General features: G+C 39.8%; 1 protein-coding gene across 3 annotated transcripts in view; it reads left to right on the top strand.

Annotated features, from left to right (window-relative positions):
* Positions 1 to 25,984, top strand: part of NOTCH2 (notch receptor 2) — a 175,103-nt gene that overhangs the window by 4,399 nt on the left and 144,720 nt on the right. The window contains exons 1-2 of one of the 3 annotated variants that reach the window (XM_086392160.1): positions 14,217 to 14,340; positions 16,853 to 16,953. The exons of 1 other annotated variant lie outside the window; for it this stretch is intronic. Coding sequence is in view for 1 of the 2 variants with exons in the window: in XM_086392158.1 (XP_086248284.1) it covers positions 14,295 to 14,340 (46 nt within the window). In the remaining variant the exon portion in view is untranslated. Of the gene's footprint in view, positions 1 to 14,157; positions 14,341 to 16,852; positions 16,954 to 25,984 lie in introns of those variants that run through there. One more of the 3 variants, XM_086392158.1, reaches the window with a different exon arrangement.

Raw genomic sequence — 25,984 nt, 5'->3', positions numbered from 1 at the left:
AGCACACACAGCCCCTGTGCCTAGAACGGTGCTTTGGCATCTGATAGGCACTCAGGACGTATTTGTTGCATTGAACAATTACTTTTAGTAGTTTTCTTATTCTGGACTACTACAATACTTCAAGACAGTTTTTTTAAAAAGTAGTACTTGCAAAAGTTATTGCTCACCTTACATTTGGGGAAAACCGAATTTTCCCCTTCCCCAGATGTTTTATTTAAATTTGCCGTTTTGAATTTCTGTGTGTGTGTGTGTGGTGGTTTCTTCTCTCTCTTTTTTTCCCTGATCACTTCTGCAATTCATAAAGGTCACTTTTACTTTGGAATTTAACCTCACAGATGCTGGCATCCACCCTCTGCCTCTCACTTGAGTTGCCTGTACTGCTTCCTGTATTACTGTATTACTATGGCAGCAATTTCTGTTATTTTGTCCAGAGTTGCCACGCCTTATTGTAATTTGGACATTTTGAGGACTCTTGGAATATATTAGTTTTAAAATTAGAATTAAAAAAACCCTTTTTTATATTGGAGTATAGCTGATTAACAATGATGTATAGGCTTCCCTGGTGGCTCAGTGGTAAAGAATTCACCTGCCAATGCAGGAGACACGGGTTTGATCCCTGATCCGGGAAGATCCTACATACTGCAGAGGCAACTAAGCCTGTGCACCCCGACTATTGAGCCTCTGCTCTAGAACCTGGGAGCCACGACTACTGAGCCCATGTGCTACGACTACTGAAGCCGGGCGCCCTCGAGCCTGTGCTCCACAACAGGAGAAGCCATCACAGTGAGAAGCCTGTGCATCACAACTGGAGAGCAGCCCCTGTTCTCTGCAACTAGAGAAAAGTCTGTGTAGCAGTGAAGACCCAGCACAGCCGAAAATTAATAAAGTTATATAAAAAAGGATCTATTAGTTACAGGTACACAGTAAAGTGATTCAGGTATACCCGTACAAATATCTTTTGTTTTTCAGATTCCTTTCCCATTTAGGTTATTATAGGATATTGATCCAAGTTTTCCTATGCTTTACAGTAGGTCCTTATTGGTTATCTACTTTAGTAGTATGTATATGTTATTCCCAAATTTAGGATAATTTGTTTAGATGATTTTTTTTTGAGATTTATTTCCTTGTGAGCTGCATATTGTAAACTTGAACTAGACCGAGCAGATATTTACATTTAGTATATTTGTTTTTTTCGCTCCAAGAGGGTTCCATTGAAAATCACTATCACCAATAAAAAGCAAAAGGTGACACGTGGTAAATACATTTTTCAGAGAACCACAGAGGGTGAGCCGTCTCCAGAATGAAATTTGTTCCTTGAGGGCAGAGACCATGTCACACGCATCCCTTCCCTGGCCTGTGCCTAGCATGTGGTCAGCCGGGCAGCAGGTCCTTCCTGGTCATGGCACCTGTGACTCCTGCTCTGCCTGTCCCAACTGTGGGACATTCTGGAAGACAGGTGATGGTGAGTCAGAGGTCTGTCCTTATAGTCCTTTCTGCTTTGAAAAGATCAGTTAAAGGTGGACCCCATCTATACGCTTTTATGCTATCTCTTTTTATTAATTAATGGGTAGTTGAAAGTTTCCTCTTTGTTGACTTATTTGTTGGGAGGAACTTTAAAAATTCACCTAGTCCTTCTATCTGTCCCATGGTGATTCTAATCCTCTTAGAACATCCTGGTTAAGGTGTAGCCTACCTTTTTTCTCCTTGATTACCTCTTCTGATTTGGACAGCTGTAATTCTTTGAAAGATCTTATATTCAGTTGTAATCTTCCTCCTTATGACTTGCACCCATTGGCATCTTCTCAGGAATTTGTCTCAAAGAGTCCTGAGCCTTTCGTGTTAGGGATCCAGAGGTACCTTTTACTGAACTGACACCCACCCTTCCATAAAATGAGTTAAACCCCGTGAGGACCTTGAAGATGATCCCATCAGGGCGATTGCTTGAGTTAATCGTTGTAGCCCTATGGGTTTTGTACCTCCCTTTCCAGTTGGCAGTAGGAAGGGAAGGGAGGGAAGCATTGGTTAAGCAGTGTTTCCCCAACCTGTTTTATAATAAGAACACCTGGGGTCTTCTGCTGGAGATTGCGATTCAGTGAGTCTGGAATAGTGTCTGCGAATTTGTATATTTAAGAAACGGCCAGGTAACTTTTATACTAGGGAAATTTTGGAATCACTGCAGAGAATCTAGGAAAGCTAAGGGCTTTTTTGTTTTGTTTATTTATTCTTTGATAGTGTTAGAGATGGGTTGCTTTGACTTTGGGTCCTGTGTTCAATTTTTTCTCCCTTGAAAGTGCCTGCTTCTTATTGAATGCCTAGCTCACTAGGGAGAAGAAAGCCACTCTGGTATCCTCAAAAGGCTAATAAAATTATTTAGTTGTAAAAAAGTGGGGTTTTTTGGCAGTCTATCCAAAGTCTTAGGACTGCCATGTGTGTGTCATGTATGACTTTGGTGGATGCCTCCTTGTTTCTCCATCAGGATATTACCTGAGATGCCAGAATACATAAAAGTTCCAGTTTTCTTGGTGTCTGTCAAAGAATTCTGTCCTCAGCCCTTGTGAATGATGCTGTGTCTTTGAGGATGTCTTTCTTGTTAACCCATGAACACTTATCTGGTGTCAGGGATTTCCCTCACATATGTTAGTGAAAAAAATATAAAGGTCATTCCTTTCAGGCAGTCCTGCTTTTGGGGTGTCTGCGCTGCTGCAGCAAATAAAATAAGGAAGGTAAGATAAAGGGGCTCTGGAGGACTTCTTGAGCAGAACTGAGCAGTCTGCAAGAAGGGGCTCAGAAGTGCGCCTCTAACAGAGACACTTGGTCTTGCTGTTCGTGATAGGAAGAAGGAAGTGGCTTCAGATCTGAAAGGATACGCTCATGGCCTCTAGATGGGACAAATAGCAGTGTTCGTTGGCAGTGGTAGGAAGTTGGCTGTAGGTCTGTTCTTTCTTTTCTCCTCCCCTGGAGAACCAGCTGTGTGGCAGAAAATACACTGTGACGTTAAAAAGAATAGTAAAGCCAAGAAGCAGGAATGATACAAGCCATAGCTAGGAGTGAGCAAAACAAAGCAATTATTATGTTAATTTGTTTATATATGTGAATATATAAGTTTCTATATAATACTCTAGTAGGAGCTCTAAGCTCTTAGCTCTAAGGCCTAAGCTATACGATTTATTATCTGTGTAGCTGTGCTGTCTTAGTGGTGTGTTAAGGAGGACTGTGGTGTGTTGTCAACCTTAACTTGTGTGTTTCCCCTAGCATCCCGTGGTAGGCAGTAAGGGTATTCTACTTTTCTAGCTGTGTAGGAGTCATTGACCAAATGGAAGATAGAGACCTGCCCCCAAGGAGCTGACATCATCATGGAGACAAGACAGATGAGCACACACAATTAGAAACATGAAGTACAGTTACTTAGTAACTTATCTATACTGGCTGAGAGCAGTTTCCTGCAGTCGGGGTGACTAAGAGCTGTAGGGTTTGGGGGGAGTAAATCTAGAAGCACCAGGGAACAGCGACCCCCAGCTCACCCCTGCTGGGCTTGTCTGCTGTTCTCCTCTTTCTCTGTTGGAATTTAGAAGTAGCAAAACTTGACTTGGGGGAAAGACAAAGAGCCCTTTGTTTGGTGGGGGTGTAAATATAAATTTGGCACATGTTGTGGTGTCTCTTATGTCTGTTAGTGGGTTTGTGGCAAGAGAGAGGGCTGTGTTCTGAGACTTGGATGCCTAGCCTGATCTTGGGCAAGTTAAGGTGGAAGTATCTCCTTTGGAAGATCTGGTTCTCAGTGGCAGTTGCTCAAGGAGCTTCTGGTCACAGTCAGGCAGTGACTTCAGTGCAGTGTGGACACACCCTGAGTTGCTGCCTCAGGTGGCATTGATTAATCATGCTAACATCTCCCTCACCCTCTTGTGCTTGCCTTGGCAAAACCCTGTCCTACCGGCTCCTCAGAGTTTGGGCTTTACTGGATGATTGAATGAACTCTTAAGGGGTTCATTTTACTGTCTCTTGCCAGTCTTGAACTGTAGGCCAGTTACTACGGTCCAGCTCTGGAGCCCTTGATCTCCCAATCAGGCGGTGAGGGGCCTGTGTCTCTCTTCCCATTGCACTGAAGGACCTTCCCCAGAGACCTCTAGGGCAGTTTCTGGTCTTCAAGTCAGTTCCGTCTGCAGGATATTGGCAGTGACTCTAGTTCTTTGTATCAACCAAACATCATGCCAAGATGGATTCATCATCTCACAAAGGCAGGTTGTATCCATGGGCACTGGAAAACCTGTTTCTGGGTTAAGAGTAGTGCTCTCACCTCCTGTATTTATTTACAGGAAGAAAGCCTGGGTGTATTTTGTCAGGTAAGGAAATCATGATGATAATATTTTGGTTGGAGTCAGATATTGTCTCCCTAATAATATGGTATCTTTTAACAAATAGTATCCCTTTAAAATACAGTTTTGCTTGCTGACTAAAGTGTGTACAAGAAGCTGTGGTTACATTCTAAAGTATACTACCTCGTTCAGAGACAGGTGCACTTTAACATTGGCATTTGCTTCTTTTTCATCTTTTCACTCTCATCTCTGTTTTTGAGGAGATTCTGGGAGGCTTTTAAGCCTCAAAGATTAAATAATCTATTTTAACTAGTACCTAACAGGGAGAGGTTACTATGCTGGCTTACTTCTTCAACATTCCAATAAGAGAAAAATTGATACTATTTAAGCACTAATACATTTTGTTGAGTTTCTGAATATGAATAGTCAGAACCCTAGATAGTGTTAAATTGTTAACTTCTCTAAACGGTAAAGTGGTATGCTACAAAGAAACTTTTGTTTAATTCTCTGCTTTCATGTGCTTTTGACTATAAAGTGTAGAGACTCACTGAAGTTTAAGGACGTGTATATTTTGATTATTACTTTTTACTGTTTTCTTTGCTGAGATATGCCTTTATTTGCTAGATCTTTTTAAATTGGAACATGAAGGACATTTACTTTATTAGAACATTTAAAGCACTTTCTAATCTTTATGAGGATTATTAGAGAAAAAAACATGTCTGTAAATCATGCACATTTGGGATGTTACTATATAAAGTAGTAACAATATGTCATGGTTCCTGTGACATAAACTTTAAAGAGATCGAAGGAAAATCTGATTGTAACTGAAAACAAACACTGTAACATTTAAAGGTAGGTTTACATAGCAATAGAATTATTCCTTATGTTTACATGTAATTAACTCATATTTATGCTTTGTTGATTTTCTCTGGCACCTTTACAAGAATTTTTTTGGGCGGGAGGTTTGGGCTTCCCTGGTGGCTTATTGGTAAAGAACCTGCCTGCCAGTGCAGGAGACTGGTTAGATCCTTGGGTCGGGAAGATCCCCCAGAGAAGGAAATGGCAACCCACTCCAGGATTCCTGCCTGGGAAATCCCATGGACACAGGAGCCTGGCGGGCTGCATACAGTCCATGGGGTCATAAAAGAGTCGGACACAACTTAGCAATTAAACAACAATTTTTAAAGTAATTATATTTAAGGGTGGTTAAGGAGTTCATCACCAGCTCGATAAACATGAGTTTGAGCAAGCTCTGGGAGTTGGTGATGGATGGGGAAGCCTGGCGTGCTGCAGTCCATGGGGTCACAAAGAGTCAGACATGACTGAGCGACTAAACTGAAGGACCTTTGAAAAGTATAAGAAAAATCCACAGTCATGCCACTGTTAATATTCTGGTGTACATCATTTGGTCTTTTTATCAACTCTTAAAAATTGTAGATTTTATAATGTATATGCGATTTCTTGTTCTGCCTTTCTTTGATTTCTCCTTTGCTTTGGTTACATATTTGTCTCCATCATTTTTTTTTTTCCTGCATAAATGACACTTTATAAATGCCAGATTTTAAATCTGGAATTTAAATGCCATTCTGTATAAATGATCTTTATACAGAAATACCCCTCTTTAGGATATTTCTATTAAGCTAGATTTCCAGAAGAGAAATTACTGTGCCAAAGAGTGATTTTTAAAAATTGGGAAATAAGCAGAAAAACATAAAGAGAAAATTAAAATCTCCAATAATCCCATCACCTCCAATCAAAACCTCATTTAAAAAAAAAACAAAAACAAAACCTCACTTAATATTTTGTTACATTTCATACAGTTGTTTTTCTGTGAATCTTACTGTAATTAAGATTTTAGCATATTATAGTTTTACAATATACTTCTGTACCACTGAAAATATTGTGAACACTTTCCTATATATGTAAATAATTTTTTTCTTCGTATTTCTTTCTTTTTATTGAAGTATAGTTGATTTACAATATTGTATTAGTTAGGGCTTCCCTGGTGGCTCATTGGTAAAGAAGCTGCCTGCAGTGCGGGAGACCGGGGTTTGATTCCTGGGTCGGGAAGATCCACTGAGAAGGGATTGGCTACCCACCATATTCTTACCTGAAGAATTCCATGGACAGAGTTGCCTGGTGGGCTACAGTCCATGAGGTCACAAAGAATCTGACACAACTGAGCGACTAACACTTTTGGTGTACAGCAAAGTAATTAAAAAAGAATACATATACTCTCAGATTCTTTTCCATTATAGTTTATTATAAGATGTTGAATATATATATATTTCCTGTGTATAAATATTTTTTAAGAACATGGTTTTAAAGGCTGTCTACTGTTTTATCTGAAGATTCTATTTTATTTAATCTGAGATCGTCTTGGTTTCCAGCTTTCATGATTATAAATAATGTTGTGATGAACATTCTCATATGTAAATAATGGTAGGAATATGTATTTTCTTAACATAAATTCCAAGAAGTCAAATTATTTTATCAAAGAAGATGGACCTTTGTGTGGCTTTTGATACACATTGCCAAATTTCCTTTCATATAGTTTGACCAAGTTACACTGTATTAGTTGAGTATGAGACTGTCCATGTTTCCAACCATCATCAACACTGGTTTTATTTTTACAACTCTTTTAACAATTTGATAAGTGGTAAATGCTACCTCATCCTAATTGGTATCTCTGCTTACAGTAATCTTGAATGTTTTTCATGTGATCAGTGGCCATTTCTATTACCTTTTCTTTTTATTTATTTTGGTAAATTGTGTCTTTTATTCATCAAGGTATTTTGTTTTTGGTTACTGATTTGAAATATTTCTTTAAATATTAAAGGTATTCTCTTTATCTTTAATGCGTCAAAACACACATGGATACATTGAACTACATAATATCAAATTGCTACCGGTATTGATATGTCAAAAATTATTTAATAGCTTTAAAAAAATCCTTTGATTTCTAATGCACTTGGTCAATTTTCTGTATATTTGTTAATTGGTATTTTCTGTAATTACTTTAAAATTCTAATCTGACTGTATTATAAATCAACAAGCTGTCAGTTGTGTGTGCCCAGAAAATGCACATTTAGTATCTTTTAAAAAGATACTGCAGGAAGCAAAAAAACCAGTCTGTTCTGAAGCAAGCTCTGTTTTTGGGTGGGTGGAGGGTAGCCTGCTTCTGTCTTGTCTTTTTAGATATCCAGGATCTTGGACCATCCCTGAAAGGGGGACCTGATATCACTACTAAATCTGGCATTCTGACCTAATTTATAGTTGTGCAGTGGTCTAGCCGATCCATTTGGTTAGCCAACAGGATGACTAAGATTCTTTCTCTTCTCTCTTCACCAAATTGATTAGTTGTGGGACAGAACTGACTGAATCAACCTGTTGTTTTGGCACCCCACGAACACCACCTGTTTCTTAGATTTCTCCCTCCAGCCTCCCACTGGCCTTGCTCAGTGCTGTGTGCACAGTGGGTAGGAGATCCATGTTGTTGCTGAAGAATGTTGCAATAAAGAAGAGTAGATTGCTTTATTTCCCCACACTTGTATGTTCTTAAGGCATCCTGCTGCTTTTGACATAAGAGTTCCAGCTGAACTGCTATATGTGGCAGCTCTGTGGGTCTTAAGTGTTTGATTCAGAGTAATTTCAGGCAATATGAATGCTTTCTTAAGTATCATTGGAATTTACTGGGCTGGTTGTTTGCCAGCTATTACCATATTTAGCATGAGGAGACCTGGAGAACAAGGACATTTCTGACCAACCAAAGAAGGAAACCTCTCTGAAGGATTGCAACTTTTTTTTTTAAGGTATAGGTTAAGAGAATTGCTAGAATGAGAGTCCAGTTTGTGTCCCCCGGGCTTTGATATTCTGCCCCATCCACAGAATTAACTTATGCATGGGAAAAGAGGTTTGATGGTTAAGCTCTTTCTCACCCTGAAGTCTATTAATACTGTTTCTGGGAGGAAATTAGAGAATTCTTACTCATAGACTGCACTGAGAGGCTTAATCAGCAGGTGAAGTTGTTGCTTAAAAACAGGTTAATGGGTGTTTGTTCTCATCTTTCTTCTTGAAGGCTTATTACTTTTCTGCTTTGTCATGATCTGAATTTATTTTGGCCCAATCCTTTTCTCCCTCCTACTTTTGAAATTATCAGCCTTCTCTCTGTGACTTAAAATTTCTCTGCCTGAGTTTTTCCATTTTAAAGATGAAGATAGTATTTGAAAGGACCACTCAGTACAATTAACATAAAACATAAAACGACCCTAACATTTACATAGCGATGCGGAGTTTACAGAACACTTTTACACAATTGCCTCCTTTAATCTCACAAAATCTTGGTTGAAACTGAGCCTCTGAGGGGTTAGTTGGCTTGTATACCATTGTTTAGCCCTAGATAATAAGTGACAGAGCTGGGACTTAAACTTGTGGTTTGACTTTTAAAACCTCAGCTCTTTTTTGCTTTTTAAATGTTTAATTCTTACTATGTGTCATTCTCTTAGGGCTTTATATATTTTTTTCTCCTTTAATTCACATGGCTGTCCTTTGGGTAGACAGTACTTAGCTATACTACAGGTAAGGAAATAGGAGCATAGACTCATAGCTTTGGGTGTTGGGGTGAATAATAAGGTGGTTAAAGGATGGAGCCAGGATTCAGACCTCTAGCTCTTGGGCCTCTGTAGTCAACCATGGCACTTTATTCCCATTCATACAATCATGCCTCACAACAACCTTTGAGATGGGGAGTAGGAGAAACTGAGACCGGTAACGTGCTCAGGATAATGGAATTAGTAAGTGGCAGAGTTGGGACTGATTGAATGATTGATCTAGTCTACTTGTCTCCATAACCCTTACTCATTGTATACCCTCAAAATACATGTTTTTAATCATTTGTATATTGATAAGATTGTCAGCTCATTGAACATAGGAGCCAGCTGTTAGAAATCATTGGTATGTTCTGAATAAAAGGATTGATTTTAGTTGACTAATGGCCCTGGCCTTTTCTCAGTTGATTTCTGTCATCAGGACAAGCAGATTGAATTTGGGTTGAGAGGAAGGGAGTTCCAGTTAAGGGGGTCTTTAAGCCAGAATGGGTCACAGCTATGAGCTCTTCAGAAGCCTGCTTTCAAGATCAGTGGCCCAGCTCCTGAGGGCTCTGCCGGGGGACGTTTTTGTTTGTGTTTGAGAGACTTCTCTTTGAGAGGGAGTTGTGAGCTTAGGGGAGAAAGGGTGGGGATACCCCGGGCTCTTAACTCACTGGCTGTGTCCCTGTTTCTTAAGCACTCTGTGCCAAGATTTCATTATTTTTAAAGTGAAGGTAATAGGAGCATGTAATTGCTAGGTTGTTATGAGGGTTCAGTAAGTGAATGTGTGTTACACTCATGGTATGGTGCCTGCACGTAGTGAGAGTGCAGTAAATAGCGCTGCTGTTGGTGATGTTATTTTGTGTTGCAGCATAGACTGGCTTTTTGTTGCTTTCACTTCTTTTTAATCAAAAGTGGATGAGTGATTCAGATCCTCGGTGAGAAATAGGAGCTTCATGTTTGCCGCATGTAGATTGTTCACTGGTTTCCTGTGAGCCTGTAAATATTTGGGGGTATTGTATTTGAGTCTGTTCCTTTAATGGGGTATACTTCCAACTTGGAGAATTTGTCTACCATCCAAATTGTATTGATAGGTGCTGAATAATTTCCCCTTATTTATTAACCAGACATTTGTGGTTGGATTAGTTTAGTACAGGAACTATGATTTTTTTTGCCTGAGATATAGCTTTGAGGAGAATGTCAGGGGGACAGTCTTGTTCCCCCCTTTCCTATGACATGATAAACATCACCCCATGCCATCTGGTGTCACCATGCATTCGGTGCCTTAATTAGACTTATAGCACTAAATGAACTATCTCTTTGAAATAACAGAAGTACCTCATGGTCTGTTATCACAACTTTATGGGCTCCCGGAGATTTTGGAATCTCAGACTGTGAACCACCCATCCAGTCCATCCCTGATTTACAGATGAGGAAAGCAAAGCCTCCAAACTCCTTAGTCAAATGATGTATCAGTATGTTGACCCTCTGTTTTTGAAATCTGAGAAGGGAACAGTGAAGCAGTGGGAAGGGTGGGGTGGGGGAAAAGTGTGGCTATGTTGAAAATGTCAGTGATAGCAGAGAAAATATTTGCCTGTGAGACCCTGCCTGTCTCTTTGGACTTCTTTGTAATGGTTAAGACAACCCAACAGGGCTGGAGTCGTTAGTGATTCAGAATCGGATTAGCCAGGACTGGTGGAGTTACTTTCTCAGCAAAGGGTTTCATATTTTAACATTTGTTTCCCATGACAGTTTGCTTATTCTTAAGTTTTGGCAGCCATGAGCAAATGGTTGTCAGGTTTTTTGTTTTGTTTTGTTTTGTTTTAAGACAAAACTCCAAATTTTATTTTGCCAATTTAATAAACTGTATTCTACCTACCACTCCTTCTGCTCCCTCTGTAATTATTTCTCAAACTTTGTTTTTCAGTTGTGGAAGTACTATGAAAAGTTTTCTTTTGTACCCTGAGATATTTATAATTTTGTGTAAGCACACTGTTTACAGAAAATCTAAGTGGTGCATATGTTAACTCAAATACCCTTAAAACACTTAAAATATTTTCCAATAACTTAATTCTCCCCCCAAGGGCAGCTGTAGCCACTTATATTAAAAGAGAGGAGGTATATACTAAGGGTAACAGTTATTTGAATGTAATTAATGTAGATAAATGGGAATGTTACTTTGGAGGAACTGGAGTATTTGCATCAAAGCTGACTGGGGCATCAGTTCAGTTCAATCACTCAGTCGTGTCCGACTCTGCAACCCCATGATTCGCAGCACTCCAGGCCTCCCTGTTCACCACCAACTCCCGGAGTTCACCCAAACTCATGTCCATCGAGTCGGTGATGCCATCTAGCCATCTCATCCTCTGTCGTCCCCTTCTCCTCCTGCCCCCAATCCCTCCCAGCATCAGAGTCTTTTCCAATGAGTCCACTCTTCGCATGAGGTGGCCAAAGTATTGGAGTTTCAGCTTCAACATCAGTCCTTCTAATGAACACCCAGGACTGATCGCCTTTAGGATGGAGTGGTTGGAACTCCTTGTAGTCCAAGGGACTCTCAAGAGTCTTCTCCAACACCACAGTTCAAAAGCATCAATTCTTCGGCGCTCAGCTTTCTTCACAGTCCAACTCTCACATCCATACATGAGTACTGGAAAAACCATAAACTGGGGCATGCTTCTTCATTAATAGAGTGAACAAAACAAAAACTGCCCTCCTGAAGCTTATAAGAAGTAATGGTAGTTTCCATATACTGAGAGTTTATTATGTGACAGATGCTTGGGGGAAAAAGTGCTATACCTGTTTGATTTTAGACTGCACAGTAGGTGTTATAATTTCTAGAGAAAGATTAAGGCATGGTCATCCAGGTTGCCTAGTTAGTGATGTAGACCAGTAGGTGGTGTGGACCAGGATCGGGAACCCCCTTTGTCTGCCTCCAGAGCTCACACATTTACTCACTGTAAGAGATGTCATTGTCTCTTAGGTGGAATCCTGTAGCCCTACAGATAATGTAACTTTGGATTTAGTAATATTTTCTGCATTAAATTGACTTAAGTTTTGCTCTTCTTAACATCCTACCTCTGAATGGACATTGCATAATGTGGAAACAATTTAAATGTCAAAATTCCATTCTGAGGAGTTGCAGTTCTTTCTAAATCTTTTGAAAATTGGAAGGATAGATTTATATTTGTTGTAAACCAAGGAAAGTGGTTTCGAATTGCCCTCCTGATTACTTCTTGATCTTAAAAGAAATTCTTCAGTAGATTAAGACTAAATTAATCTAATTCCTTAGATTAAGGAATGAATGTGTAGCTTTAAAAAAAAATTTTTTTTGGAAGACTTAGAATAACAATTCAGAGCCATATGTGTGCCAGCCTTTTAAATTGCAGATAGCTTTTTCTTGACTGGGCACTTGTATTCTTATTGTATCTTTCTGAAAGGGATATAAAAGACCATGTATTAATAAAATGATCGGAATGCCTCAGCATATGAAGGTGGACGTAACCAATTACTAAAACTGCCCAGGACTAACCTGTCTTGGCCTGGGAACGTTGAAATTAACTGTGTGTAGTGTTTCTACATATGTCATTACGGAAAAAGCATGGAGATAACCTTGGCTTTTCTTCTTTTCTGTGAATCTTTTCCATGTTATCTCCTTTGTCACTGAAAATTGGTGGTCATCTATAATAACAGACGAGAGAAGTATGTTTGACATCAACAGATAATCCCAGATAGTGTCTTCTGTTTTAAAATGCAATACTAAACATGCATGCTCAGACATGTGGGTCTTTTCAGACATACTGGACTTTCTCCTTCAGATTCAGTTGCGTTTAGCTGCCTGTTGAAAGGTAAAGGAGAGAATGCCCTGGGATATGAAGGATAATGAGAGAATAATGACAGTAAAGGTTGATTATTTATGACTTTAGATATCCTTCCAACTCCATTTTGATGTTCACTTTAGCATAGCTGCTGAGTTTTGGCACCAGTTAGGCCTCGCTCTGAGTCTCAGCTAAGAGTATTATACGAGTCACTTCGCTTCTCTTAAGTCTCAGTTCCCAGTTTTATGTAACGGGAACGGTAATAATAACTAACTTGCAGGACTGTATGTATGTATTGGAAACAGCATACTGAATTGCATGGTTCTGGGTACAAAAATCAGTGCTCAAGCGCAGGTGGCCCTAGAGTTTAAACTTGATTAGCATCTTTTCAGTTTCTCATTTGGAAGATATAGTCTAGGAAGACTTGTCTTCTTGTTTTAATTTCTTTTAATGATTCCCTTTGCACTGCTTCATTGCCAAGGCAGGATTATGGACCATCTGAAGAACAGACTAAAGCACTATCATCTAGTAATGTAAAATTTACAGGATTAATTGTGTGAATTAAAAGCCTTTCTAATACTTGTGTCTGCCCAGTTTACAGCATCTTGCTCCTTTCACCTCAGAAGGAATTGGTTCATAGAAAAAAATTGTTTAATACTTCAAGTCAGAGTCAGGGAACTCTTTGAATCAGGAGGATCTACTTGGTTGGCTTATTTGTTTCCATCTTTCACCCCGGAGTCTTCATGGAAATCAGGTTTGAAATGTTAGAAGCAGTTGGCTTTCAGCATTGGGAAAGCTTATCTAATCAGGCATGTGAAGTGGCCTATGTCAGATTTCTGTGCCAGAGAAGGCTAGGGGAGGTTTAGGAGATTATCGCTTCAGCTTGTAATTCCTGAGCATTGTTGAGACACTAGGAGAGCAGTGAGGAAATATTTTTAAAAATTGTTGAAATTGGCTACACCAGCTGAACACACATAATAATGTCCCATCCCCATTTAGGCTGGGCTCATTATATAGGTGTATGCAATCTAATTTAATCATGTAATTGTTTATCATTTGGGGGCCAGATGGTAAAGCTTTTATGTTTCACAGGATTTTGGATTTACATACAGTAATATTTTACATTAAATAGTGCTTCCTGGCTTATCATCGCTTTTGTAAACATGATCTTATTTGAGCCACCAATGAAATCAACTAAGGAGGAAGGGCTGTTGATTTTTACAGATGAGAACAATTAAGTCTCATAGCTTAAGGGAACGCCTCTCAATCACACGGTGAGTATATGGCAGAGCCATGATTCGAACCCACGTCTAATTTCTAGGGCAGTTTTTGTTTCATTACATCACATCGCTTGCTCTGTAATGTCACTAACTCTGAGTTCTGTCCCCCGTGATTTGAAAGGATCCTCTTCACTTCTGTTTGATTAGTTGTGTCAGTTAGAGCTTGACAGCGGTGAAGCAGAGGTTGAGGATTCTTTCCCCAGGTGGATTTAGCTTTTCTTAAAGCTGTTCTGTGCCTGCAGTAACCATTTGTCTCTGTTGCCCGGAAAGGATGTTGATCCAAAGTGAAACAGGCTGGAGAGTATGGCTAACTCACCTCAACCCATCACAACTTCAATATATTCTGCCAGTGAGTACATATTGTTGTGTTCCTTTACATGCATTTTATGTGTTCTGGTGTCTGTTTCTTAGTACTTTTTCCTCAGCTGTTTTTAATGTCTCAAACCTTAGTTTAGTTCTCTTTGAATGGCCTGGAGCGTCTTTGTTATTCCTTGCATGCTAAGCCGCTTTAATCGTGTCCCGACTCTTTGTGACCCGCCAGGGTCACTGTAGCCTGCCAGGCTCCTCTGTCCATGGGATTCTCCAGGCATGAATACTGGAGTGGGTTGCCGTGCCCTTTTCCTTGATGTTCCTACAGCATGGGCTACTCCTTTGTGTAATTTTATTTTATCGCTCTTGGCATTTCTCTCCTTAATCATCATAACCTTAAACAGAATGTAAATTGTGTACAGATGGGCGTGTCTGTCTTGCAGTGTCACTTATGTAAGTGTGTTTTAGCATTTCTTTTTTCCTTTTGATCAAAATGAGGAAATAGAAAATGTTTTGTTATGGTAGTTTTATGCATACACCCACAAGGAAATGCATAGCCAGCTTCTGTGGGAACTGTAACTGATACATTTTAGGGAAGAAAATGCATGATAGCTAAAATTTTAACTCTGCCAAATGGTCATGGGGAAAGAAAGCAAAATGATGAAACACATATTGCACTTCAGTTTAGCTTACTAATTCTGAGGCTAAAAACATATGAGTCTGTGACTTGTTTACATATATTTGGATATGAAAGTATGCTGGGTTTTCCACAAAAATGCATTTCACAAGTTGTACTTTGCAGTCAAGGGAACCATCTCAACAATTGCTCTTTCAGGTGTACAGTGCAGGAGAGTTTACTGCCAAGGGTGGCCTGATAGTTGAAGTTCTGACATGTCAGTGTCAACAGACTGCCAAATGGACCATTTTGTCTCCTCCAGCAGTCCGGTTGGACATTTGGCCGTGCCCTGTAGTCAGCTGAGAGCTTCCTCAATAAAAGCCACTGTCATCCAGCCACATGGGGGATGCACCTCTTTCACTAGGATGGATCTCTTTCACTGGAAGAATCTGGCAGCTGTGTATCATGAGAGCTGGGATTCCCCATGCTCCATCATCCTCAGGACAGTGTTGATGGTAGCACTGTTTTAGTTCCTGAGGCACATAGATTATTCAAAATGCATATCATTTGTTGGTAGGATATTGGGAATTGATTAAATTTTTTAATGTATGTCAGATTGAAATGAATAAGCTTGTTATATTCACTGTAGTAAAGAAATATTTATGGTTTTGGTAAAGTTTGATAACTTGGATTTTTTCCTCAAACAGACATCCCAAGTTTAAGTGTGTGTGTGTGTGTTGGGAGGAAGAGAGATAAACCTTGAAACTGTGTTTTAAAAAACTGTTTTAAAATAGTGCCTAGTCTCAATTGGCACCAGAGAATAATTATCCAGACTGCTATTCAGTTGTAGTGAAAAGTTTAGGGAAGTTGTAATGAGTTTAATAACCATCTGCACAGTGACATAGAGGGACACACCCAATTACACAAGACCTGAGTCTGAGAACTGTTGATGTGCAGTCATCTCATCAGCATCTGCTCATCATTATCAGCAACAATAATGGCTCAACTATGTCTTTGGGGCCACATGAAAGGACAGTGTACTCATAGCTGAGGGCATGTCAGACCTGACAAAAACATAGTCTTCCCTGACCCTTTGTCCTCAGACCACCATTTTGTGAGGCTTTGAAATAATTCACTTTATTTCTTGTATGGCATTAATTTTCCTGTTTAGATACTGTGTCTTTCCAGTTCAAATTTTTGCTAGAACCAGGAAGGACAGTGTACTGTGGGTCATTTTTCTAACCCGTTTCCTTGTGATACAGTTCATGTCAGTGGGTTCATGCTGCTTTATGTGTAGGAAAGTGTTCACTATCTTTTCTAGTTTACACCTTTGTTACACCTGTTGTCAAACTGCTTATGAGCACTTTGTAAAATAAATCATTTTGGGCTCTGTGAGTCAGAGGGAAGGAATCCGTTCATAGGGGTGAAGTGGCATGTTGAGAAGATAATGTCTAATAGACTGCAAAGCATTTTAATGTGCACTGTATCTTTTATAAGGCCATGTGTTCATTTGTGGAGACTGAGGCAGAGACCTTGTGAGACCAAGTCCAAGGTCATACTGTAGGTACCAGGGTTAGTTGGAGAGCCAAAATCCGGTCTTCTGTCTATTCTTTGGTGTGTAACAGGGTCATTATTTTATTGACAGAAATATGGGATCTTTCTTTTTTTAAAAGATACCCTTTTACCTTTGGAGGGTATGTTAGCATTTCTTTCCAGAGCGGAAAGAAAGTAGTTAATATTTTTCTGCTTTTTGATAAAAATCACTGTTTTCTCTAAATGTTTTTGTTACTAAGAGTTTTATGGCACTGCACAGCTTCTGATTGAAGGTGCCTTTTGGGAAATTAAAGTTTTATAGAAATTAATGAGCTTTTCCATGTCTTTTTGAAGGAGTGGACTCAGTCTAGTGACACAAATGTATTCTTTGACTTATTCACAGATGACAGATTTGATTTTGGTGTTCTAGTGTTTGATTGACTTCTTTTCGGAGCATGTATATCTGTGCACAAAATGGATGCTTAGTGGGTTCTCATTAATTTGGTAAGTGGTCCAACACAAGGTGAGTGTGGTGGAGCAGCGCCGTGTGCCTTCCGTGCCGCGGTCTCTGTGTGCGTGCTGGCTGTGAGACCAAGCTTATCATTTCAGAGCTGATGGAGGAGAAGCGGGTTCGATCCCTAGGTTGAGAAGATCCCTTGCAGTAGGAAATGGCAGCCCACTCCAGTATCCTTGCCTGGAGAATCCCACGGACAGAGGAGCCTGCCAGGCTACAAAGAGTGAAACGTGACTGAACCACTGAGCACACACGCACACAGTTTCAGGAAGCACTCTGAGCTCTGCTACAGAAGTCCTGATATGGGACAGTGTGAGCCCGGGGAATGTGCTTAGTAAGAGACCATTAAGAAATAGGTTTTGCTTTGCTTCTAAGAATGAAGCCTTTGCTTCTTTGTTGAGTTTAGACTCCTGTTGGTGAGCTAAGAGAAGCAGAAGAGGAGAAGCAATTCTTGAGAACTTCATGGAGGTTATAACTGGCTCTAAAGAGTCTTGGTTAAACTACCTGAGTAACTAGTTCCTAGGACAGGTGAACTTTGCGGGAGTCCTTTTGGTTGTACATACAGCTCCATGGGATTGCTGTAAGTTCCAAGTCATCCCTGTTTGAAATAGTAGTTGTCCAGCTTGAATGGGCATCAAGTTTTGGAGGGCACAGATTGCTGGGACCACCTCCAGAGTTTCTGGTTGTGTAGGTCTGGCGTGGGGAATTGATAATTTACATTTTTGACAAGTTTCCAGGTGATACTGCTGCTGTTTTGGGAACAACACTTTAAGAACCATTGGCTTAGAGCATCGTCAGGTGTCTGAGTTTGGAGAGCTATGCAAAGTTAGTTGGGATCTTCATGTAATTCCTCCAGTGTGTGGAGGTGAGCTTCCAGGTGTATTAATTCATTCAGCAAGCGTGAATGTTTCAGTTGTTAGAGGATACTGTGGAGAAAGCACACAAAAATGCCTCCGCTTGTGAAACTTTTATGCGTGTAAGCAGGGATTAACCTGATAGTAGTTTTTCTGGTTATCAATGCTTGCAGGGCCTGTTTCTCCTCCTAGTTTCCTTCTGCTTATTTTACTGTCTTTTGGAATTTTCAAATTTAGCAATAAGGACATTGATATTAATTATCACCATCACTTTTGAGTATTTGTTCTTGTCAGATACTGTGTAGCTAAGTGCTTTTCATTCATTATCCCATTTAATCTTTAGAACAATCCTGGTTTTTCCATCTAGATCTAAAAGATGAAGAACTTTAAAAAGATTGGTAACTTACCCAAGATGATGCAGCTAGTTAATGGCGGGGTTAGGTCTGTTTGACTGCGAGGCCATCCATACTCTTTACTACCAGGCTTTTAAAATTACAGATTGTGACCACTAGTGGGTCATGAAATCAGTTTGTTAGGTCTCAAACTGCACTTTTTGGGGAAAAAATTGAGTAGAAAATCCCAAGGTAGGATAAGCATTGTTTCCTGAAATTCTTGTTTTGGCTGGGTATATACATATGTGAGTATTGAGTTCTGACTCAAGAATATATTTGTTATAGTAGTTCACAGTAAAAATGTTTGTATGCTTCTGCCTTCTTGGCTATGGAATTCTATGTCATTTAATAATTTTTTAAAAACAGAGTAGAAAATTTAGGCCTTAGAAAAGTAATTTTCCAAGAGCACGAACATGAGTGGCAGTACAAAGACAAGATGTCTGACTTTTCAGTCCCTGTGTGCGTGTGTGTTCAGTCTTGTCCGACTCTTTTGTGACCCCATGGACTGTAGCCCATCATGCTTTTCTGTTTATGGACTTTTCCAGGCAAGAATACTGGAGTGGGTTTCCACTCCTACAGTATCTTCCTGACCCAGGGATCAAACCCATGTCTCCTACACTGGTAGGTAGATTCTTTACCGCTGAGCCACCTGGGTAGCCCATTTCAGCTCCTTGTCTACTGCTGTATCCCTCACACCGTGCTGCCTCCTTAAAAGTGCTCTGTGTTACCTGGGAATTGGGGCTTATCTTTCCACGTGATAGGAAATGTGCCATGGAACCTTTCGAGATGTTGACAAAATCTGAAAAGGGAAGTTGAATCTCAGCCTGCTCTGGGTAGGTGAAAATTCTGCCATGGAGCCCCTAAAGTCTACACATAAAGCTTTCCATTTCTCCTGTTAGTTCTGATATACTCAATGAAATGAGGATAATAATATTAACTAACAATGCCAGGCTGTAAGCATGTTTCATATATTAACTCATTTCAGTAGTAATTATTTTGACAGGGTGGCCATGGCTGGGTCATGAACTTGGCTGTTTTGAGTGAGAAGGGGCATCCTACCAGCATGAGTTAACACTTCTCTATGCTGGCTCCAGTTCCTCATTTTGTTCCTGCTGAGTTCAGAGCTATTCTTCTCATAGCTGAGCTTACCTGAGTGTGATCTCAGCTTTATCTTCTTGTCTTCAGATCACCTACCTTTAATAGGTGGATAATTTAGGTTCCTGTTACTTTTCCCCTTAAATTAGTGCATCACTGATTTGCATCAGGGGCAGGGCTGTGGATTTTCAGCATGAACAGGTGATGGTAGACATTGGTCCCCCATGCAGAATGCTGTCCCAACACTGTGCATGAAGGAGCTTACTACAGTCTCTCCGGGAGTACTGGGGAACACTTGGAAACCACTTGAGAATGCTTACAAACTCTTCCAGCAAACAATCCATGGAGGCTGAAGGAATGCAAAGTCAAGGCCAACCCTCGTAGGAAGGGGAGGCTAATACATTCCAGTTAGAAGAATGACATGTAGAAGCAAGTAAGGATGAGGTGAAAACCTTCAATCATGAATTATAAAATTAGAACTAGAAGGAGCCTGAAAGGCCTGGAAGAGTGAAGTGAGTGGCAACTTAGATAGTAGAGAGCCAGGCATGGAACCTAGGTCTTCATTCTGTGGCCCCTTTCGTCCTAAGATATGTTTACTGGATTTGTCTTCTGAAGCACCTGATTACAGAAAAGAGTGACTCTCCTTACCCTAGTGTGAATGAAATAAAGACAGCAGGAACATGTACCAGGCTTATTTAGTTTCTTTGCATTTTTCCCCAAATGCTGTGATTCTCCCCAGGGCTATGTGTGTCCTAGTTTGTGAAATGCTGGGGCAGAGGAACCTCCAAACTTAAAAAAAAAATGTATGCCCCAAGAAAAACTTTTTTTTTTTTTGGAGTAAGGACCCTCTCCTCCATGTAAGTAAATATTTATAAATTATGTGCCTGTACAACTATTAAACCATATGTGCATATGTTAATCTTAGAGTTCAGTTATATGGCTTTATATTGTGAATATGTACACATTCTAAAAGTTCTTCTGGTACCTCAGTGGCTGGTCTTGTACCTCTTCTACCTCTGGGATATATAGATCTGATTTTGTAGACCACTGGTCCAGACTGAAAACTGAACAGTTCAATGTCAAAACTATCGGTTCTTTCATTAGATAGATTATTTTTCACTCCTGGTAATTTGAATGTCTCTCTGCAAAACAGTTTTTGAAGTTTTGAATTAAAAAGCTGTCTTTTCAGAGTAGAAGAGATAAGGATGGAGGATATATGTGAATTAGGTTGAATTTCTCCTTAAGAAAGATTGCTGTTTTTGATCTAAGGAGAATGCAGAATTTTCCTTTTTATGGTCTGTGTTGGTGCAAAGCCCTTCTTTGAGGTCATTAATTAAGCCTTCCCTCCTCACTGCTATTGCTGTTAACCTGCTTCATAGTCCATATTAGAGACTTCTTCAGGGGTGCTAGTGGTAAAGAATCCACTGGCCAACGCTTGAGACGCAGCAGATGTGGGTTTGATCCCTGGGTCGAGAAGATCCCCTAGAGTAGGCAATGGCATTCCACTCCAGTATTCTTGCCTGGAAAATTCAATGGGCAAAGGAGCCTGGCAGGCTCCAGTCCGTGGGGCTGCAGAGAGTCCAAAACAACTGAGCACACACACACAGTTCATAGTAAGGCTCCGTAAAGGTTTGCTGGTTGTTTTAAACAATACTTTCAGCCTAAGCCAGTTAGAAATGACAGACTAGTAGGATGGAGAATATACCACACTTTCCTGTGGAATGCTGTTGAACACTACTGGTTGCATGAAAGGGTTGTTGATTTGTTTTAGGCCTTCTGAAATATTACCCACAGTTGAGCAAGATTTGTAATTAGAAGTAAAGAAAATAAATTAATTCATTTCATTTCAGAGTTTGGAAGCTCAGGACTGTGAAGATTATCAAAGACAAAGATACTTTGAATAAATGCAGTGAGAATTAATGTTGATAATAAGAAATTCCATTTTTGTAGTAAAATAAAAAAGTAACACTGGTCGTCATTCGTGGAGAGATGCTGGAGAGCAAATTAGAGAGAGGGATAAAAGTCACTGGCTACACAGCAGAGCCAGACAAGCTCAGGGGAATACATTATGTACATGCAGGTATTTCCTAATATTATTTCAGTTGTGAGGATGCAAATCATTTCAAAATTAGAGCAGCTCAGTTCACTACTGTTACTGGAAAAACGAGTTAAACCAAGCACATGTCCTACTGAGGGTGAGTCAACAGTGTCATTTTAACATAAGGAGGGATAGTATATTAAGTGAGTTATTCCAAGTCCTGTGGTTTTCCTCCAGCTGAGCAAAGAGCTGGTGTTTCAGAAATAGGGCTTAGATGAAAAAAAAAAAATTTGCCCATTTCCTCTCTCAATTATAGCTGTTTAGTTCTCTTTTGCCTGATCCTTTTCAAAAATCCCTTTTCTTAGATTTTTGTCATTTCCTGAATTTTGATGGAGTATTTATTTACAGAGAATGTTATTTATTATAGACCAATTCTGGTTTAAAACTTTAATTTCTCCACCAATTTATGGACCAGGATTGGTAGGGTGTATTGGTATATGGTGTCAGAGATCCTTTAAAAAATATAGTAAGAGAAACAGAAAAGTAATCTATTTTACCAAGTCATTATATTCTACAGTTCTTTAGTGATATGGATATGAAGTAAGGTGCTATTTTATGGAACAAAATATCGAACTGTAGTAATGAAAGTTATCCTTTTGGCTTTGGAAGAGAAGAGTCTTGTATTTTCAGTCTTAAGGAAAAACAGTTCTCTTAGTTTTCTGAGTGGGATCCAATATCACTATGGGTATGTGTCTGAATAGTTTGTTTCTTGGTTTGGGAAGGTGAGTTTTTGTCTTTTTTCCCTCTCTGGATATCTTTAGAGAGAAGCAGACCAGATGAGGGAAATATTCTCTCTCTTATGGATTCTTGGTTTACCACATTAGTTATTACCCATCTTCTCTGAGTAGCAGGCCACACTTTTCCTGTTTAGTGGTTCAGTTTTTATTCACTGTGCATGTGTTCTTTGAAGAAATTTATTTCTGATCAATTGAATTATGGGTAGCTTCATCAAATGATGATAGGTTGCCTACTTTTAATTGGGCCATCATTTGTACGAGTAAAACTCATCAAGATAAGGTGTGATCATTCTTATGATCTGGTCCCATAATTTCCCTTTGCTTCTGTGATGCTACACGGTTATTAAGAAGCGGGATCTGGTTACAGTTTGACAAAGGAAGAACTCTATACAATTTCACCTGTTCTCTTATTTGTTTTTGTCTTTTTCCTAAGAAATAGTACATAGTAGCATATCGAATCCTAAGAGTTGGCAAGTTTTCAAAAGTGGGGTTCTTCAGTTGTGGAGGTAGGAGTGATACTAATGAATAGATGTCAGTCCTTGTTAGGGCATGTGCGTGAAGAATGGTTCTGAAAGGCAGCATTGGTGGCCCCTCTTATCCTGGGAACTCAGTCTTACCTTTGTTTTTGACAAGCCGGTGGTCATTAGCTGATCTTTGGCAGGAGTGTTTTTTGTATGTGTAGCTGGTATGTGGTTGCTTATCTACATGAAAATGTTACAGTCACACATGTGCATGATAGGGGCTTGCAAGTTTTTGTGGGTATCAAGTTCTTCTAACTGCATTGCAACAGGTGTACTGAGTGAAAGGATGCTGAACTAGGAGGTAGAAGAATTGTATTTCAGTCTTGGTTTGGCCATCTTGTCTTGAATGACTTTGAATGACTTTGAATAAGTCCCTTGTTTCTTTGAGTTGCAATTTCCTCTTCTGTGTTGCTGCTGCTGCTAAGTCACTTCAGTCGTGTCCGACTCTGTGCGACACCATAGATAGCAGCCGACTAGGCTCCTCTGTCCCTGGGATTCTCCAGGCAAGAATACTGGAGTGGGTTGCCATTTCCTTCTCCAATGCATGAAAGTGGAAAGTGAAAGTAAAGTCACTCAGTCGTTCCTGACTCTTAGCGACCCCATGGACTGCAGCCTTCCAGGCTCCTCCGTCCATGGGATTTTCCAGGCAAGAGTACTGGAGTGGGTTGCCATTGCCTTCTCCGTTCCTCTTCTGTAAAATGGTGCTAATAATGATTTGCATACTTACAAGATTGTTTTGGGGATCAAATGAGGTCATCTTTTTGAAAATGTTTTGTAAAGTAGGAAGGTTCTTTTATTAATATATTATCTTTGGCCAGTTGATCTGGGTATATTCAGCCTTCTCAGGGCTGAGAAATTGAGGGTGGGAGCTGACTTTTTGTTTGGCCAGTGTTCACATTGGCCTTAGAGTGCTTGTAGGTTTGGGTGGGAGGACATAGGTGGAAATAAGATGAACATTCCTGTGCTGGGATGTTAATCCTGGGTGAAGGTGTGAAGGTGTTAGTTCCTCAATTGTGTCTGACTCTTTCTGACCCTATGGACTATAGCTTGCCAGGCTCCTCTGTCCATGGAATTCTCCAGGCAAGAATACTGGAGTGGGTTGCCTTTTCCTTCTCCAGGGCATCTTCCTGACCCAGGGATCAAACCTGAATCTACTGAATTGCAGGCAGATTCTTTACAGTCTGAGCCTCTAGGGCAGCCAGTGCTGCAAGTCAGTACCGGCTCCATTTGTAAGTGCTTGCTGTTGATGTTGAGTCCTGTCCGGCTCTTTGTGATCTTGTGGACTGTAGCACAACAGTTGCTTGTTAGTCTCATTTTACTGGGGAGGACACTGACCAGCTAACTTATTGAGGATACAACTGGCCAGTTTCTGAAATTCACTTCTTTAGAGTTATCCTTTGAGGGGTAAGGTATTACATCTTTGGAAGGTTGATGATTTGGGGTTATTTTCAGTGGAGGGAGGTGGAAGCTCATGTGCTTAAATTTATAAACTTGTTCTACTTAACAATTCTAAAGCCAGATTACGTTGGGGGAGAGGATACTTGACTCATTTGATGTTTTTAGTATAAAACTTAGAATATTTGAGACTTTGTGTGATAACTTATATCTAGGCTTACTGCCAAAGTGATTACAATGCCTTGGTTTTAATGTTTTTGATGAGGTAATGTGTGCTTTGGTGGGGAGGAGGAGAGATGTTATTTAATCACCAGCAAACACTAATACACTAATAACTACATTCACTAAATCTTTTGTGCCTGTGCTTGAATTGAGGGTTACTTGCTTTAATGCTGGTTTTCCGAAAGACTTAATCCTATTAATGTGGTGAGGTGATGGTGAGAAGGACATTTCCACTAGGCCTGGAGTGGTATAACTGGTACAACTCCCTTTGTAAATCTCTCTTGTTCAACCTGAGTGTCACTCCCATGTTCCCAAAGTGGGATGAATTTTTATTGAGGAGAGCATTTTAAGAGTGATAAACAAAGAGATTAAAATATCTCCCCTGTCAGGTCATTGTGACCTTAGAAAGCCAGAACAAGCTATCGTTTTGCAGATTTTAGTTTTGTCTTCTTTTGTGGGAAATTAAGGACTTGTTTATGTTCTCTTCGAGGGAGATAGAAAGCGACTGGCCTGCTCCTTCAACAGTGTGGCTGGCAAAGATTTCCCCTGTGCCTGGCATCGTAGCTGGGCTGAAGCCAGGTGGAGCAGACAAGGTGCAGGTGTTGCCCAGTCCAGAGTGTCTCTCCTTTGCTGAAACTCCCTTGGGCTGCCAGGCAGGAGGAGTGCAGCAAAGCAGATGAAATGAGTGGTAGGCCAGGGCATCTGCTTAAAAAAAAATTCTTCTAGGAATTCATGACTCATTTATGAGAGTAGGGGAAGCACTGAACTCCAGAAAGTCAACACCCCTTACTGGATTTACCCCTCAAATTTTAATTTAATACATTGGAGTTTAGATCATTGCTTTTGCTTTTTCTGAGAACTCTGGACTTAAACTGGGACAAGGGGAGTCTTTCAGCCTCTTTAGAACCAAGAAAACCTTTGTTAAAGGCAGTGTAACTTTGCCAAATCAGATGTTGCTGCAGATAGAGAAACCTAGATTTCCTTCCCTTGTTTGAAGACACAAACAAATTTTGATATGGTCACTTATGGATATACAGATATACCTTGGAGATATTGTGAGTACAGTACCAGACCATCCCAATAAAGCAAGTTACATGAATTTTTTGGATTCCCAGGGCATATAAAAGTTACATTTATTACTATTCTGTAGTCTACTATGTATGTAATAGCATTATATAAAAAAATATGAAACAATTAAAAAAATACTTTGTTGCTAAAAATGCTGACCACCATCTGAGAACTTCATCAAATTGTAATCTTTTTGCTGGTGAAGAGTCTTGTCTCAATGTTGGTGGCTGCTGACTGATCAGGGTGGTGATTGCTGAAGATTGGGATGGCTGTAGCAATTTCTTAAAATAAGATAGTGAATTTTGGTTGATTGACTTTTCTTTTTGTGAACGATCTCTCTGTATCACTCAATGCTGTTTGATAGCGTTTGACCCACAGTAGAACTTTTTTCAAAATTGAAATCAGTCTTCTCAGAGTCTGCTGTTGCTTTATCAATTAAGTTCAATAAAATATTCTAAATCCTACGTTGTCATTTCAACAGTCTTCACAGTATCTTCACTAGGAGTAGATTCCATCTCAGGAAACGGCTTTCTTTGTTCATCCGTAAGAAGCATATCATAATTATGGTATGATTAAGTTAAGTTTTTATCATGAAATTGATCAATATAACCACATCTTCAGGCTCTACTTCTAATCAAA

This window comes from Bos grunniens, chromosome 3 (genome assembly GCF_055505025.1).
Source record: "Bos grunniens cultivar Pamir isolate PY7600 chromosome 3, Bosgru_T2T1.0, whole genome shotgun sequence".
Lineage (NCBI taxonomy): Eukaryota > Metazoa > Chordata > Mammalia > Artiodactyla > Bovidae > Bos > Bos grunniens.
This window is presented reverse-complemented; position numbering and strand designations above follow the sequence as displayed.